This window comes from Rousettus aegyptiacus, unplaced genomic scaffold, assembly GCF_014176215.1.
Source record: "Rousettus aegyptiacus isolate mRouAeg1 unplaced genomic scaffold, mRouAeg1.p scaffold_m13_p_5, whole genome shotgun sequence".
NCBI lineage: Eukaryota > Metazoa > Chordata > Mammalia > Chiroptera > Pteropodidae > Rousettus > Rousettus aegyptiacus.
The window spans coordinates 13,839,741-13,857,495 of NW_023416308.1; the positions used below are offsets into that span (position 1 = coordinate 13,839,741).

At 46.0% G+C, this 17,755-nt stretch overlaps 1 protein-coding gene across 1 annotated transcript in view; it reads right to left on the reverse strand.

Annotated features, from left to right (window-relative positions):
* Positions 1-17,755, reverse strand: part of UPB1 (beta-ureidopropionase 1) — a 31,224-nt gene that overhangs the window by 10,893 nt on the left and 2,576 nt on the right. The window contains exons 2-5 of the mRNA XM_016126136.2: positions 13,871-14,042; positions 11,994-12,081; positions 3,458-3,552; positions 986-1,147 (exon numbers count right to left, since the gene is read on the reverse strand). Of these exons, the coding sequence (XP_015981622.1) occupies positions 986-1,147; positions 3,458-3,552; positions 11,994-12,081; positions 13,871-14,042 (517 nt within the window). The remainder of the gene's footprint in view (positions 1-985; positions 1,148-3,457; positions 3,553-11,993; positions 12,082-13,870; positions 14,043-17,755) is intronic.

Genomic DNA, 17,755 nt, shown 5'->3' on the forward strand with positions numbered 1-17,755 from the left:
TCCTCCCATTGATTTCAAAATTTGCCAGGGTCGGGCAGCAACCAGGAAGTGCCCATGAGCTAGACACCGGAGCAGATCCTGGGGCGTCGAGACAAGCCCTGCACTGTCTGCAGGGAGCTAAAGATTAATCTCAGGGTAAACAGCCAAGGGACATGTCCTCCTGCCCCCATGTCCAGCTGTTACTGAGAAACACTGGGTTCTCCTTTCTCCCCAGGGAGCCTCGGCTAGCTTTGCAGATCCTTTCTCATCCACCTGACCAGCCTGAGAGTGGCTGGGACTCCCACACATCAGGGAAAGCAAAGAAATACTGGAAACATCACATCCTGAACAACTGTTTATTACAGATCAAGTTCAGATTTCATATCTTAGGTATTAGGTAGAGTTCATTTTCCTCCTTCGAATTTCCACCTCCTCTATCCTATCCACCCACGAACTGGCATTAACCAAACAAAACAGTTCCCCGACTTATACCCTGATCTCACGGATGAAGCCCTGCCTGATACACAGGTGCACAGATGCACACATTCACCAACTGTCACCCAACATGCGGACATGGCTGACTCAGTTCCCACATGAGCCATGGACAAGGACTCCCACTCTCCAAACAAGGACTAGGCTGTGACAGGTGGGGAGCTCAGAGCCTGAAAGGGACTGTAAGAATTATTTCATGCTTGTGCACAATTTTTTGGTTTAATTTATATACTACTTACTTAAAAGAAGAATTTCAGGAAGCCAAATTAGGTAATATTTAAAAAAAAAAAAAAAACCCTTCTGTGCTATAAGTGTTTGGGACTCTCCTGGGAGTCCCCCCTGAATCCTGTCTGCGGGGCAATGCGAGGAGGCCCTTGGGTGCTGCAGACACACTATGTTCCAGTGTCACATGATATGACATGACCAACACAGAACTTCCCTGACAGAAAGGCCCAGTGAGATCTAGGCGCAGAAAAGCGAGTGAGCCAGGTTGGTGATCTGAGGGGCAGCTCACCTCATTGAAATCGCCCACTCTGGGGATGTGGTTTTTCCTGGTCTTGCCCAGGACGGCTCCAGAATTGGAGATCACCACAGCTGTGTTCCACAAAACGTCCCCGTGCCCTCCGTCTCGTTCCAGGATGGGGGACACCACCACCATGTCATGCTTCTTTGCCAGCTGGAAAAATGATAAATATAGCAGAGTCCTACTTTCAAATGAACTGCCATAGATATTTTATTGAAGAAGCCAGTGGTTCTTCTAAATAACTAGCCTTGGTTCAGAGCCATCACTCGTTGTTTGGAAGACTACATGTCAGTGTCCTGAGGCCCAAGCTCAGCAAAATAAGGATAACCATTGTCCTGTGCACTGCTGGTGGGAATGTAAGATGGTGCGGCCCCCGTGGAAACAGTATGGCGGTTCCTCAAAAATTACAAATAGAATTACCGTATGATCCAACAGCTCCACTTCTGGGTACAATGCAAAAGAATTGAAAGTAGGGTCTCAAAGAGATATTTTGCACACCCAGTGTTCACAGCAGCATTATTCACAGTAGCCGAAAGATGGAAGTAACCCAAGTGTCTTTCAATGGGTGACTGGATAAACAGATGTGGTATATCCATACAAGGGACTATTAAACTATCTTAAAAAGGGAAGACATTGTGTCACACGGATGCCATCCTTAACATGGATAACCTTGAGGACATTCTGCTAAGTGAAATAAGCCAGTCGCAAAAGAACAAAGACAGTGTGAGTCCACTTGTGTGAAGTATCTACAGTAGTCCAATTTGTAGAAACAGAAAGTAAAACTTTGGTTACCAGGAGCTGGGGGTGAAAGGGAGTTGTTTAGTGGGTATAGAGAGCTTCAGATTTACAAGATGAAAAGGTTGCGGAGATTTATGTCAACATGGTGAATGTACTTAACAGTATTTCACCGTATACTTAAACATGGTTAAGATGGTAAATTTTATGTGTTTTTTTTAAAACAATAAAAAAAGAATAATCATTTTACTTTTCGTCTATATCTTTTTTAAAAAGGCCCTCTGACACTGAATTCCTTTTGTCTCAAATAAGAGCATCGGAACCAGGTGATCACTGGGATGTGCAGCCCCAGCAGGTCACTTGTCCTCAACTCTAACAAGCCTGTCATTGCCTCTGGCCTTCACGACAGGAGAGAGGGGACGGCTCAGGGGTGGGAGGTGATGCTACAAGCCACGTTAGGGCGGCCGTAAGTCCTCTGGCCACTCTCTCTGCAGACACGTGTCCCCTGGCACCAATTCTTATTTCTACTCTTCCTTTTCTCTTTCTCCAGCCCTAGTTCAGGCATGTCATCTGCAATTGCCTCCTGACTAGTCCCCTTCCTCTTTTCTTTCATAGCACGGAATCAACAACCTGGTGGATGAGACATTTTTTTTTCCCCTACTGCCTGAGAACGCTGACGTTTGGAATCACAAGTCAGTATTGACAGAACCACCATGACTATAGTTCGGCTCAGAAAACCCCTAAATACATGTACAAAGTCTGAAACGGGACACGGAGAAATGACAGGAGTTCTTTTGTTTGAGGTTGAGAATAAAGATAAGTTACCATTTGTAACCTCTTTGAACATTAGGGTTTGTTTGTTTTTTTTTGACAACAGTTTTATCAAGATATAATTCACAAAGCATAAAATTCATTCTTTCAAAGTGTGCCTGCCATTCAGTGGTCTTTTTAAAATCTGTTATTAAAAAATTAATTAAAAAATTAAATTACTTTTATTTTTTTATTTTTATATTTCAGTTAGAGTTGACATTCAATATTATTTTATAGTAGTCATTCAGCGGTCTTCGACGCATTCACAGAAGTGTGCAACCATCACCACGATCTAATTTTAGAATGTTTTTATCATCCCAGATAGAAACCTCATACCCATTAGTAATCGCTCTCCATTCCCTCTCATTGTCTAGCCCCTGGCAACCACTAATCTGCTTTCTGCCTCTGTGTATTTTCCTATTCTGGACATTTTGTATAAATGAGATCATACAAGATGTATCACCAGGTTTAACAAAGAAAAGTGAAGACCAATTTCTATGCTGATGAGATAGGCCATGTTGAGTTTACATAACTCAGGCAAACGACAAGTGAGGGAGCAGAGGTCTGGACAAGAACTCAACTTTGTCCCTGGTCCCCAAGTGCCAGCTCTGCCATTTGCCACTGCAGAACCTACTATCGGGTCACCCCCAGGCCACCCTTCCCTGGCTGCAGTTCTCTCCCTGAAAAAGCCATTAAGGGCCCTTCTGGCTCTGAAACTCTTATGATTTTAAGTGAAAGTACAGTAAAAAAAAAAAAAAAAAAAGGGGCAGCAAATAGTCTTATCTAACCTTATCTGGCAAAACAAGCACCAAGCAGATGCATTTTCCATGGTGAGAGGCCACACCCAGCAGCTGTGGCCTTGCTCTGGGACCTGCACATGTCTGGCAGCTGCTGCCGGAGAAGCAGTTAATGTCCTACCTTCTGACAGAACCTGGTGGTGGGCCCATCCTCTGCTGACTCAGCAAATTCCGTCCAAGGAAGCGTCTCTCTTGTACAGAAAGCAAAGGGCATAGCTGTGAAGAGGAAAAAGGTCAGAATCATAAACAATGCTCATGGCCTGGTGGTGGAGGGTCTCACCCTAGTGCCTCGGGCTAGTTTCCGAGTCTCGTCCCTGGCTGTGGACAGTGGGCAGACCCTAACTTTTCAGGCTTCATAGCAAAACAAGAGGCTAGGACAAATGTTTGTCCTATAGTCTTAAAAGCAATTACAGCACAGGCTTAAACAGGTATTTGCACACCTGTGTTCACAGCAGCATTATTCATAAGAGCTGAAAGATGGAAGTAACCTGAGTGTCCACTGTTGGATAGATGGATAAACAAAACATGGTGTATATACACAATGGAATATTATTCAATCTTAAAAATTCTGACACATGCTATAACATCGGTGAACCTTGAAGACATTAAACTAAGTGAAATAAGACAGTCGTTAAAGGACAAATGACTACATGACTTCAGTTATATGAGGTACCTAGAACAGGCAAACTCCCAGAGACAGAAAGTAGAATACTGGTTGTCAGGGGCTGTGGGGAGGGGAGAATAGGGAGCTGTTGTTTAAATGGGACAGAGTTTTAGTTTGGGACAATGAAAAAATTCTGGAGATGGTGGTGGTGGTTGCAAAACAATGTGAACATACTTAATGCCACAGAACTGTACACTTAAAAATAGCTAAAATAGTGTTATGTTGCATCTGTTTACCACAATGAAAAAATGTTGTATACATACTTTAATTTGCAAATGGTACAGTCCCAAACTGCTCCCAACAGCAGATCCTGAGCTGCTGGCCAGTCTGCAGATTGATAAGAGCATAGTCAAGACTCCTCAGGGGCAGTATCAGAGGCCACTGAGGATGGCCCTGGGACTGTGGAGCATCACTATATGAATGTTCCTCCTCCAGAGACATGGAAATCTGCTCACTTAATGACCTCACGGGAAGTTTGGGAACCACTGGATAGGTTGAGCAGCCCCTAAGGATAGTGCATTACTGTCCTGAGCTACTTAATGGCGGGAATACGTTGAGAAAAGCATCATTAGGCGATTTTGTCATTGTGTGAACATCAGAGAGCACTTGCAGAAACCTGGGTGGTATAGTTAATGACACACCTAGACTATACGGTACAGCCTATCACACCTGGGCTACAAACATGTACAGCGTTGTTTCTGTACAGAACAATACAAGATGATATCAAGCAAAAGACAAAATGATGCAAGCAAGAGACATGGTAAACACGAGATGTATGAGGCTACTGCCGGCCTAACAATGCATACTGTTTCACAGCAAAAAAATTTTTTTTAAATGCCTACTAGCACCTGGCATTCCTAGGTGGTCTCCCATCCAAGTACTAACCAGGCCTGACCCTGCTTAGCTTCTGAGACAGACAAGATCGGGCACGTTTAGGGTGGCATGGCCGTAGACCAAACTTTTTTTTAAATAAATAATAAGAGTACATTCTAAAATAATGATTGAAAAGCATAATATAGAAAATACATAGACCAGTCACATAGTTGTTTATTATCGTTATCAAGTACTGTAGAGGCAGTGCAGTCGGTCTGTTTACACCAGCATCATCACAAACATGTAATGTGTTGCGCTATGATGTTACGATGGCTGTGATGTCACTAGGCGATAGGGATTTTTCAGCTCCACTGTAATCTTATGGGACCAATGTTGTATATATGTGGTCTGTTGTTAACAGCAATGTCATTTTGTGGTGCATGACTATATTCCTATGACCTCTGGCCAGGGGGCGAATTAAATAGAAAATTTCATTTTTGTCCCCGCCCCCCCCCCCGACACCCCACCAAATGGTAGGTACATATCTATGTAGTGACAGTTCAAAGAGCACTACCTATACCAGGTGCAAATGGCGGTTTCCTGTACAGGAGAGGGAAGGGCCTGCTATGAGGGTGGGTATCTGGGACCTTCGGCTATTTGTGTTCCTTCACTCCATAGCCTCGGCCACACTCTTTAACACCGCTAGTCTGATGGCATGACCTGGTACCTCGCCCCGATCGAACGTGCATTTTCCTTATCACCAGTGAGGCGGCATGCCTTGCTATGAGGTCGCTGCCTTCCAGGTTTGTTCTCTAGACCATCTTGTTAGTAGCACCCTTTGCCCATTTCCTACTGAGCTGTTTGTCTTTTTCTTTTTAGGTTATTGAATTCTTTGGACCAGTTCTGTATATTCCTTAGATCTCCCTCCTCCTCATAACCCAGGTCCATTTCTTCCAGAGGGATTAGCCTAATGGAAGTTTCCAGATGCTTGCTGTTGTTCTGGTTGCCTTGAACAGAATAACCTGTGGGGAAGGTTTACAGAAAGCTGTGTGATGTGCCTGGCGAGTGATTTAACTGGCTGGGGTCATAACTGTAGCCAGCCTTTCCCGAACATGTACCAGGTGCCCAGCAGAGCACCAAGCCCAGGAATAGGCAGCCTGTCCTCGATACTCCTGTCAAGTAGGTGTGACTCTCCTTGCTTCACAGAGAAGGAAGAGAAACATTAGCCTTCCAATCCTTTCCAGTCCCAGGAAGCCTGGAACTAAGATGAAGAGGCCACCAGTGGTGGTGGCCCATGGAGGCATCAACATGGGCACCAGGCTCTGCCAACAACAGTCCCAGGGGCCTTGGCACCAGGCTCAAGACTCCCCAGGCTCCTCTTCAGTGAAGAGGGATAAACTGTTTTAAGAAAGCCAACAGAAAAGCTGTTGATAACAACAACAATAAGAAAAGAGATCCTTAATGACCATTTATTCTCAGCTTTCAGAGCATTAGAAGAGACTCACATGCCCCATGAGAATAAAGACTTCCTTTCTGATTTCATTTCAGGTTGCTAAGCTCTCCAAATTTCTCTATTTCCATTTTAATAGCTTCTTTTTCTGTTTGCACAACCACCATAATGTAAACTGACTTTCAAAACAAAGATGTGGAATGGAAGTCGGGGGAGGCTGCAAAATCCCAACTACGATTTCAAATTAGAGGGAAAGAGGGTTCCCCATTTATTGAATCAACACTCCTGGTGCCAGGCTGTAAACCCTGCCCTGGCCTTGCCCTTGGGAGCTGTCAGATGACATGGAGGAGCTGAGTTATAACCTGGTGTGGCTGCATGACACTACAGAGTGCTTAGTTCTGGGTAGGGGAGTCCCCAGGGCCTCTCAAAGGAGGAGGTGTATGTGCTAGGCCTTGAGGAATGAGTGGGAACTTTCTAGGTCCAAAAAAGGGAAGATGTTGCTTAAGCTATCCAATAAATACCTTTGCGTGCCTGTCGTGCACCAGGGATTAATTGTTCAAGCCATTAAAAATAAAATGGGTGTAGGGGAATGGATTAAAAAATGTGGTATTTCATCTAGTAAAATATTATGCAGCCATAAAGAGGAATGAAATTCTGCCACATACAACAGCATGGATGGACCTTGAAAACATTCTGCTGAGTGAAATAAGCCAGACACAGAAGGACAAATACTATACAATTTCACTTATATGAGGTACTTGGAGTAGCCAAATTCATAGAGAGAGAAAGTAGAATAGAGGTTATGAAGGTGGGAGAGGAGGGGGAGTTATTATTTAATGAGTACAAAGTTTTCATTGGAGATGATGAAAAATTCTGAGGTATTGATTGATAGTGGTGATAGTTTTTGAATGTATTGAATGTCACTGAACTGTACATTTACCAATGGTTACAGTGATAGATATTATGTATATTTAATCACAGTAAAAATTTATTTTTAATATTAAAAAATAAGGGTGGGGATTAAGATGGGAAAAATAAATGAACCTAGTCACTAGCTTTATGGAGCTTACCGTCTAATGAAAGAGGCAGAAAAAACTAAAGTATTGTACAAAGAAGAGTAGAAGTACACATGTAACAAGAAATGTAAGAAAATGGTAGATTGGACTCACACCCTTGCTTTTTCCTGAAACCCCATCAACATGAAAGTAAAGGGATTTTGAAGCAAAGGTAAAAATCCACAAGGACGAGGCCCTGAAAGACAACAGCAACGACACACAGGAGGCTAGAGAGCAAGGGATGCATGATATTTTAGAGGACTGAGAAAATTGAGTTGCCCTGGCAGTGGAGGAGGCCGGGAAGCACCCGCTCTTACCACAGACCCCTCAAAAGCTCAGGAGTCAGAGGCATCAAGTAGCTCTGCAGATGGAAAAGCAGGAAGAGTGACAAACGAGGATTGGTCAAAAGTCTGTTTAAGAAGCAGTTAGAAGCCTACATCCCTCCTCCACTGTGGGAGGCTAGAACATGCCCCTCTCATCCCAGCAGAAGGCTAAAAGCTCACTCTCCAGACAGTTAAACAGAGGGTCTTTGGCTTTGGGGAAACCGGAACAGATAAAGGCAAGTACAGTGTCTAAAACAGAGGAATTAAGTAAATATCAGCATACTAGACCCCTGTTCTCTTCTTGGCAGGAGAGTAGAAGAAACTTCTCTGGAGTATCTGACCAGTCTGAAAAGAATGACCCATGGGGGATTATGTAACAAATACCTAAATAGGGTCATCCTATCATGAAGTTCAGTGGAGGAACCCCTCCCACAAACTCGGAGATTACAATTTGCCTTTTAATCTCCAATTCTTAAAATCAGTCATGAAAAAAATGACCAATTGAAGTAAGTAGGAACTATGCGGAGAGAAAAAAACACTACTTAATATCCTCAGAGATAAGGGAAGATATTGCAACTATAAAATAAAAACAGGATGTGATAAAATAGGGACTGTCAGACCAAAAGAACTCTAATAAATTCAAAATATGAGAGCAGAAAAGAAAGATTGAATAGAAAGCTGAATGACAAATGAGATAAAATTTACCAAAAAAATTGAGAAAAAAAGACAAAGAGATGAAAAACAGGAGGAAATACATTTTAATAAATTAAGGATCTAGCCCAGGGTTCCAATATCCTCTTAGTAAGATAACAATAAGAGAAGAGAGAAAAAAAGATGGGAGAAAATCACTAATGAAACAATATACGAAAATTTCCTGGATCTGAAGGACCCAGGTTTCTAGACTGAAAGAACCCACTGAGTACTTAGAATAATGGATTAAAACAGATGCAGACAGCGGTCCATCAATGTGAAATTTCAAAGTATTAGAGAATAAGAGAAGCTCCTACAACCTTCCAGAGAAAAACAAACAGGTCATAAACAATGGGGTCATAAATCAAAATAGCTTTAGACTAGTCAACAACACCCAAAGCCAGGAGACAATGGACCAAGGTGTTTATACTTCTAAAAGAAAATTATTTCTAACCTAGAATTCTATACCTAACCAAACTATAAAGTAAGTTGTAGGAGGAACATATTTTCAAATATGCAGGGACCCAAAAAGTTTACCTCATAATGTGTTCTTTCTCAGGGAACTATAGTTGACCCTTGAATAATACAGGGGTTAGGGGTGCTAATCCTTTGCGCAGCTGAAAATCTCCATATAAATTTTGACTCTTCCAAAACTTAACTATAGCCTATTGTTGATCAGAAGCCTTACCAATAACATAAACAGTCTATTAACACATATTTTGTATGTTATAGGTTTTATATGCTATATTCTTACAATTAGGTCAGCTAGAGAAAAGAAAATCAGAAGATGGTATTGGCAACAAAACAGACACATGGACCAGTGGAACAGAATCGAGAGTCCAGAAGTAAACCCATATTTATATGGGCAAATAATTTTCAACAAAAAAGCCAAAAACACACAGTGGAGAAAGGAAAGCCTCTTCAATAAACAGTGCTGGGAAAACTGGAAAGCCACCTGCAAAAGAATGAAATTAGACTGTTGTCTATCACCACACACCAAAATTGACTCAAAATGGATTAAGGACCTGAATATAAGACCTGAAACAATAAAATGCATAGAAGAAAACATAGGAATTAAACTCAAGGACCTTGATCTTAAAGAGGATTTTATAAATTTGACCTCAAAGGCAAGGGAAGTAAAAGCTAAAATAAATGAATGGGACTACATCAAACTAAAAAGCTTCTGCTCAGTAAAAGAAATTGTCAACAAGGTAAAGAGACAACCATCTCAATGGGAAAATATGTTTGCAAGCAACGCCTCTAGTAAGGGCCTAATATCTAAAATATGCAAGGAACTCATACAACTCAATAACAACAAAAAAACAAATGATCCAATCAAAAAGTAGGCAGAGGACCTGAAAGACACTTCTCCCTGGAGGATATACAAATGGCCTACGAACATATGAAAACATCGCTAGCTATTAGAGAAATGCAAATCAAAATCACAGTGAGATACCATCTCACACCTGTTAGAATAGCTATAATTAACAGGACAAGTAATAACAAATGTTGGAGAGGCTACAGAGAAAACGGAACCCTCATACACTGCTAGTGGGACTGCTGATTTGTACAGCCACTATGAAAAACAGTATGGAGGTTCCTCAAAAAACTAAGAATTGATCCACCATATTATCCAGCAAAACCACTGCTGGGTATTTACCCCAAAGACTTGAAAATCCATACCCAAAAAGATATTTTCACACTGATGTTCACAGCAGCATTATTCACAGTGACCAGAACATGGAAGTAACCGAAGTGTCCTACGATAGATGACTGGAAAAGGAAGATGTGGTATGTATACACAATGGAATATTACTCAGCCATAAGAAGAGATGAAACACTGTCGTTGGTGACAACATGGATGGACCTCGAGATAATCATGCTAAGTGAAATAAGCCAGACAGAAAAAGCTGAAAACCACATGATATCACTTATATGTGAGATATAAAACTAAAAGCGACAAATGAACAGGACAAACAGAGACTTAGGGACATGGACAATGGACTAGTGGTTACTAGAGGATAGGGGGTGGGGGAGGAGGGGAGAGGTGAACAGGGTAAAGGGGGTCAAATACAGGGGGTAGGCAGAGGGTCAATTGGGTAAAGGGGATCATTAACATGGTAGCTGAAGGAAACTGGACTTTGGTGGTAATCATACAATAGAATATATAGATGTCAAACTATAATGTATACCTGAAAATTATAATTGTATTAACCAATATTACCCCAATAAACTTTAAAAAAAATGAAAATCTGAAGAGAAAATACACTTATAGTACTACTGTACTGTATTAATTGATACTGTAAGTTTACATTTTCTGTTCGCAAGATGACAAAAATCCATGTATAAGTGAACCTATACAGTTCAAATCCATGTTGTTCAAGGGTCGACTGTACCAACCAAGATGAGGGAGTAAACCAAGAAAGAGGAAGATGTGGACTGGGAGAACACAGAGCAAGGCAAAGGGACTCCCCAGGATGACAGTGACGAGAAATCCCAGAATGTCAGCTGCAGAGCCAGCAGAGGGGGCAACCAATTCAGACAGAAGGCAGTCAGAAGGCTGTGGGGCACATTCCTTCAGGGAGATGAAGCCAGCGAACTGCTTCCTGTGCCTAAACCTCTTAAGGGGATGTAGGAAACTGGCAGAAAGTTTGGGGTGGAATTTGCGGTAGGTATGCAGAAAACAAAGCAACCTCCAGGGACAACAGAAAGTTGTTTAGGGAAAGAAACCAAGATTTACAAAATGGTTTGGCAGAGAATGCACAACAGATAGACTAGGAAGGCTCCATGTGTGTCAAGGTGGCAGAAGGACAGAAATGACTAACACTGTCTTTTTCCATAGTGGGAAGTCGGTAGATGATGTAAAACTGAAAAACTAGGAAGCAGCGACACAAACAAAGGCAGATTCCGAAGGAGCCAGCTAAGAGCTGAAAGCAGCTGCCTCCGAGGAAGAGGAGAGCTCTTTTTTGGTAACCGACCTTGGTGACCCAATTGACTCTCAACCATGAGCATGAATGATTTTTGATAAAAATAAAAATGAAATAAAGCAAAGGTACATGGTGCCATAGGTGTATAATAGGGACCCAACTTTACATAGGGAGGTGGGCTCTGGGCTGAGAGTGGAAGGCTGAGCAGGGTTAACTAGGCAAGAGGAGGGCACGGCTGATGCAATGGCCTGGGAGGAGGGAAAGGAGGGCGCCTTGGGGAAGTGCAAGATGAGGGAGGGCAGGGCAGAGCCCAGCAGAGAGCAGGCTGCAGGGGTGGGGGAAGGAACAGACCATGCAGTGCAGAGTTGGGTTTTGAAAAGGTCTTTCCTAGAAGGGGCCGGAGTGGAGGGCATGAGACCAGTTAGAGGCAATTACAGAAGTCACTGTTGAGAGCTGATGGCGCCTTGGACCAGGGCGGTGGTAAGGAGGAGGGAGGAAGCAGTGAATGGATTCAGAGCTATTTGGGAGGAAGAACTGATATTACCAGATGACAAACTGGGGCGTGTGAGAGGAAGGGAGGCTGGGGTTCCTGGGTTGCTGGTGATGTAGGCAAAACCTTTCTATGGGTGAGAAAAGGAGATTTAAAAAAAAACTGGGTAGCAAGCACTCTTAGCAACATGGAGAAAATACAACACACTATTGTTTGAGGGCGACAGCACCCCAAGAGAAACTTACTCCACGCCTCCTGGAAACAGATGATATTGACTCCACACATTGCAGCCACCTCTACTATGGTCTCTATGCGTCTGTGAAGGGCAGAGACCTGGCAATTTAAAAATCGAAGATTAGATCCCAATAGTTCTATTGGTTGAGGCCTTTTTTAGAACTCATCCCAACGCATTTGGAACAACCGCCCCTCACTCAGCAAGCTGCAAGAGGATGAGCAGGGTGGAGAGGTTCTGATAGTTCATACTGTCATCAGGTCCAAAATCTGCCACAAAAGGGGGGGGCTGCAGAGGCTCTGTGGTCCCCCACACACTCAATACTGCCTTTCCGAGCCTCGGGTTCCTTGTCTGGAGAACGGGGAGAACTGCCTGCCTTGCGTGCTGCTTCCTGTAAGACCAAGACCATTCCCTGCGGAAACGGTTCCCTCACCCCGGGACGCAGTCCCCTTCCTGCCACCCTGCATTTAAGGCTTTGGGGATGCCTCGTCCTGCCACTTCTATTTTCGTGTGTACCCGATCATCGAAGGACTTGCCTTTCCCAGCTGTGCCCTTGGCCGGGAATGTGCTTCCTTCCCCCACCCAATCCTCCTCCCTGCATGGGGTGGATTATCCATGTCACGTGTCACTCACAGAGGGGAGACTCTCCCAGGAGTATTGAGGTACCTCTGTGCTCCCCGGCCTACGTGTGCCCCTTCGGTGGTGTTGTTCCCATTGTGCTGTCATGTTCTTCCACTGTCTGTCGCTCCCATGACCCCATGAGCTCCTTGGGAGCTAGGGGAAAGTGTCCTCAACTTCTCTGTGTCCTCAGCACAACAGCTGGCTCCCAGGAGACATTCGGAAGTGTTTGTTCAAAGAAAGACCAGAGGAACCAGGCTGGAAACCCGGAGAGCACAAACTTTTTACAGTGTTCTCTAGCTCCCCTGTGAGAATGCACACCAGGGCTCCACGGATGTTCACAGGGTGGGGAGCGACGGTATGCAAAATGTGTTTCTAGGTGTTTTGGGGCTGAAAATAGCACCCCTGCCCTTCATGACCTGACAATCTGGGACAGTCGAGGAGACATGTTCACAGTCAACTAACCTGGAGACAAAAAGTGAACAGAGAACCAGAAATCTTTTAATCCAACAAAAGCTGAGGAAGAATCAACGTGAAAGACAATGCAGAACCCAACCTGGAATTCAACTGAACTTAGGTTTCTCTAGAATCCCTGAGAATTCTCGAGCATGCTCTATCTGGAGATATGTCTGCAGAGAAAGCCTGGGAAGTTTGAGCAGCTGGAGGAAAGCGGTGAAGAAGTATATACAACAAACCACCTGCGTCTGTGACAACATATTTCTTTAGGGAAATACAACGTGCCGTCACATTGGTAGTAAGAGTAAGATCATAGGCAAATGCCTATCATATTCCTGCAACTCTGCAGGCACCATCAGCTGACAGACATCTGGGTATAGTGAGTCTTGCCCTTAGGAACAAGGCAGAGAAACGCGTCGATGAATGGATGTGTCCTGACTGGTGTGCGTTGGCAAGTGGCCTTTTGGCAGGAGACTGAGAGGAAGAGTTCCCTGGAGAGAGCGTGAGCCAGCCAAAAGGGCGCCAACTGGTAAATGGAACAATGGATCAATTACAGGAGAGGAAGTGAGGGGTAGGTGGAAAGAATAGTGAGGAGTGAGAAGAAGACAGAGAAAAGGGAGGAGCTAGAAGAGGAAGAAGAGCCAGAGACACAACAGGGAAGCAGGGTGCCTAGGGCAGAAGTATCTGGGCGACCATTTAACCACTTGATGTGCCTGCAGACCTCAAGTAAGCGGCCAGCAGGGCACTGTTGGGTGTGTTCAAAACATAGATTGGGCCATGGCCTGTTTATGTATTTATGGTCAAAAGAGGCTGCACCTGTTTCGCCACAGGGGCGTCTGTAGGCAGGGGAGTCCTGTTCTGAACAAGCCCCACACGCACGGTCCGAGGTCGCCTCAGCTGCTCCTCCGCGGCCTCGAAGGCGTAGCCCTGCAGCTCAAAGTCCCTTTCGGAGGCGAATTCGAAAGCCCTGCTGGGCAGGTCCAGCTTCCTAAATAGGCAGGAAAGAAGAGGGGAGATGATTGATTTGCATGAGGTCGTGCGGAATTTAAAATTCCCCGACGCCGACGCGACGCCGCAGTCTTTCATCCAGTGGAGAAGAGGTGCTGCGTCCTGGCTCAAAGGCAGGCAGAGCAGCCGGTGTGGAGCACATGCATGGGGAGCTGGAGCGGGGCCTGGCAGAGAGGGAGGGCCTGCCTGGCTGGGCGGGACGAGCACCGCACAACACACACGGAGTGGGGACTTCACCGGTCACTGGGGAGATTTCAGCGGCGGGGTGGCAGTGGTCAGGCCTGGCCAAAGGAGGAAGCAAGGTGAGGGGTGGGGGCGGCAGGTGACTGACTCGTGGAGAGTTGACCTTTTCGAGATGCTGAAATCTGGGTGGGGATTAAAGTCTCAGCAGTCAGCACAGAAGCGAGGGAAGGGATGCCCAGACGAGTTCCAGATATGGCTGGGTGGAGAGGCCAGGACTGGGGCCACCAGGGATTAAGGGTCTCTGGTGTCCCCACTGTCCTGTGTCCTGTTTTGCTGCTGCTCCTGCCAGAGAGCGGGGCTGGTGTGTGTGTGTGTGTGTGGAGGGTGTTCCATGCACGTGCTGGGGCTTGGTGGGGGCTCAAGTGTCCAGACCAAAGGCCTAAGCACTCATCCTGGTTTGTGGTTTATTAACAAAGGCAAGTGGATTATTTACAAAACCTCCCACTGAAGTAACCATTGGCCAAACACCTCTGATGCCTGTTGTGCCCAGGACTGAGGCCAAACCCACAGGGGCATGGGGACTTGACCCTTGGCCAGGAAGGCCTTACCATGTAGGGATGAGATGGTTATGAAATACCCAGAGAACACATCAAAAAATAACCTGACAGCCATTATCTAATAATAATATTTGCCTCCTACTTTAAGTCACTTTCTTAAAGATGTTTCTTTCAAAATCACAGCCCTGTCAGCCCAAGCCCCCTGTCGCCACCCCCTGCCAGGCAGTTTCCATGTGATCTCCTTGACAGCTCAGCGTTGGGTTCCGCCCCTGACAATCAGCCTGCTTTTCAACTAGTCAGGGTTCTGTTAGCTTCGGCAGGTTAGAAATAACAGCAAGTGCCCACAGCAGTGCCCACACTGCGCCTCCTCTGCCGTGACTGCCGCAGAGATAGTCCTCCTGCCCTCGAGTGGCGGGGCCCCCCATCCTGGTAGGCCTCCACCCCAGCTTAAGTCACTGTGGTGGACAGGAGGAGAGAAGGGTGTGTTTGTGTCCCCTAAGGCCCATGGGCCAGGGACCCAGACTGCCCTTTGGGAGAGCTCGTGGCAGCCCCATCCTCCACCTGAGGTCTCACCCCAGGAAGATAGATATCAGGCGGATGAGGTCTTGTTTCGGGTTTGCAAGTCCTGCTATAACCATCACTTAGATGATGTCCCTCCGTTTCTGGTCATCTCTCCCCATCCAGCCCACGGCTGTCTGCTTTCCCCATCTTTCCACCATCAGCCTCATTATTCCAAGATATACAACCGTCCTGCCTCCTCACTATCTATGCTGAGTGCTGCCTCCATCTTTCCACACCGCCCCCCGCCACCACCTGCCCCAGTTCCCTGCAGACTCTCTCCCAGACCCAAGGTGGGAGGGCAGGCCATTTTCAGGGCTCTCCCTTTCCTTAACACCCTCTACTGCAAGGTTTCCCCACCCTGCTCTGAAACAGGGGGCCCATCGCTGAGTCTTGGGGAACCCAACCAACCTCAAGCCCCATTCCATAAACATGTGCTGTGTCTACCAAAGGCTTGTCTCGGGGACGTGGTGAGGCACAGATGGGCCATGGCCCAGGAGGGGCGGAGACCAGCAAATGAGCCACAGCGTCACCGCGGGTAGGGGGAATGGGGGGGGTGTGGAGGATCTGTGCTGCCCACTACCTTCCTTGGTCCCCAGAGTTAGCTTTCTGCCCCTCTGCCCCTTATCCTGCTACTAAGGGCCCCACCTCTCACTTCCGACTTCAAGGAAAGCCCACTGCTTAGCCCCAAGACACCCTCCCGCCCCTTCCCCTGGGCCTCCAAGTCTCTGCCCAGGCTCAAGGCAGACCTTGCCTGAGGGAACTCAGCTCCTGCTTCCTCAGTAACCTTTCACTTCTGGAACTTCATCTTTCCCCTTCTAATGGCTCTTTACCATCAGCGTTTTAAATAATTAAACTAGAGCTTTGTTACAAAAGAAACACATATTCATGGGAGAAAAAAAAAAAATCAAACAGTGGAAAAGGGTATCGAAGGAAAAATGCGTCTCCCTCTCCATCTCATCCCTTAGCTCCAGTCCTGAACTTCGGAGATGACCTCTCTTAACAGAGTTTTATGTGTCTTCCCGATATTTTTCTTTCTATACGTGTTTTATAAATACAATAGCATCGGTGTGTTTATTCTGCTCTCCCACTTGCCCTTTTCACTTAACAATACACATGGCTTGGACATCTCTGTCTGCCATAGACCAACCATATACACCACTAAAGCTGACTGAGTCTCCCCCATTAAAAAATTATGGGGGCAGGGGGAAGGGGGAGAACAGGCTCTACACAGGTCCTTTTTATTACCTCACTTGCTCTCTCTCCCCTCCCCTCTGCCAGAAGCTTCCTTGCAATCTTCACCTGCCACACCTTCCTCAGCCTCTGTTCCCAGGCCCCCCACTCCCCACCTTGAGCCACCCACCAGCCTTCTGGTTGCTAAAGCCAGCAGACTCTCTGCTGTCCTCACCCTACTAGATCTCCTTACGCCACCAGACACTCTGACCCTGAACCACTCAGCATCCTTGCTACCCACCCTAGGGTCCCCTACCACTGCATTCTGGCCTCTAGAATCTCCCACAAAGTCTCTGCTTCCTCCAGCCCCTTTAGCATCGGGTTCTCCAGAATCCCACTCTGCACTCCCTCCTCCTCCACCTGGAATCACCATCTCTGGGACAACCCCGAGCCCTGCCTCCCTGCTGAGGCCCATCTCCTCATGGTCCCTATCATTGCTTGAACTGTGGCCCCCCCAAAGATATGTCCATATCTTAATACCTAAAACCTGTGAACAGGACCTCATCTGGAGAAAGGATCTTTGCAGATATAATTAAGGATCTCAAGATAAGACTATCCTGGATTACATGGGTGAGCCCTAAATCTAGTGACTCGTGTTCTTATAAGAGATGCCCAGAGGAGAGACGTAAGGAGAAGGTCATGTGAAGACAGAGGCAGAGATGGGAGTCATGCTGCCATAAACCAAGGAATGCCAGAAGCTACCAGAAACTGGAAAAGGCAAGGGAGAATTCTCCCCCGGGGCCTCTGCAGCAGTATGGCCCTGTCAATACCTTCATTTTGTACTTCTAGTCTTCAGAACTGTGAGAACAAATGTCTTTTGGTTTAACCTACCAGTGTGTGATAATTTGTTACAGCAGCCCTAGGAGGCTAACATCATCCCCCATCCAATTCGCCAGCCTTTCCCAAAACTGCTTCTCATCAGATGAATCCATCGGCCACCTGAGTGTCCGAACCAGAAGCTGGAATGATTCTGGCCTCCTCTGCCACACCTGCTATCCACACTGTCTGTTGACCTCCCTGAGACCTCTGGAACCCTCCCTCCTCTCCACCCTCAGACACTCTGTTTGCTTTAGGCCTCCTCATCCTTCACCTGTCCTTTTCGAATTCTTGAAAGGCTCCCACCACCATCAGGACAAGTCCTGCTGCCTCAGCATGGCATACA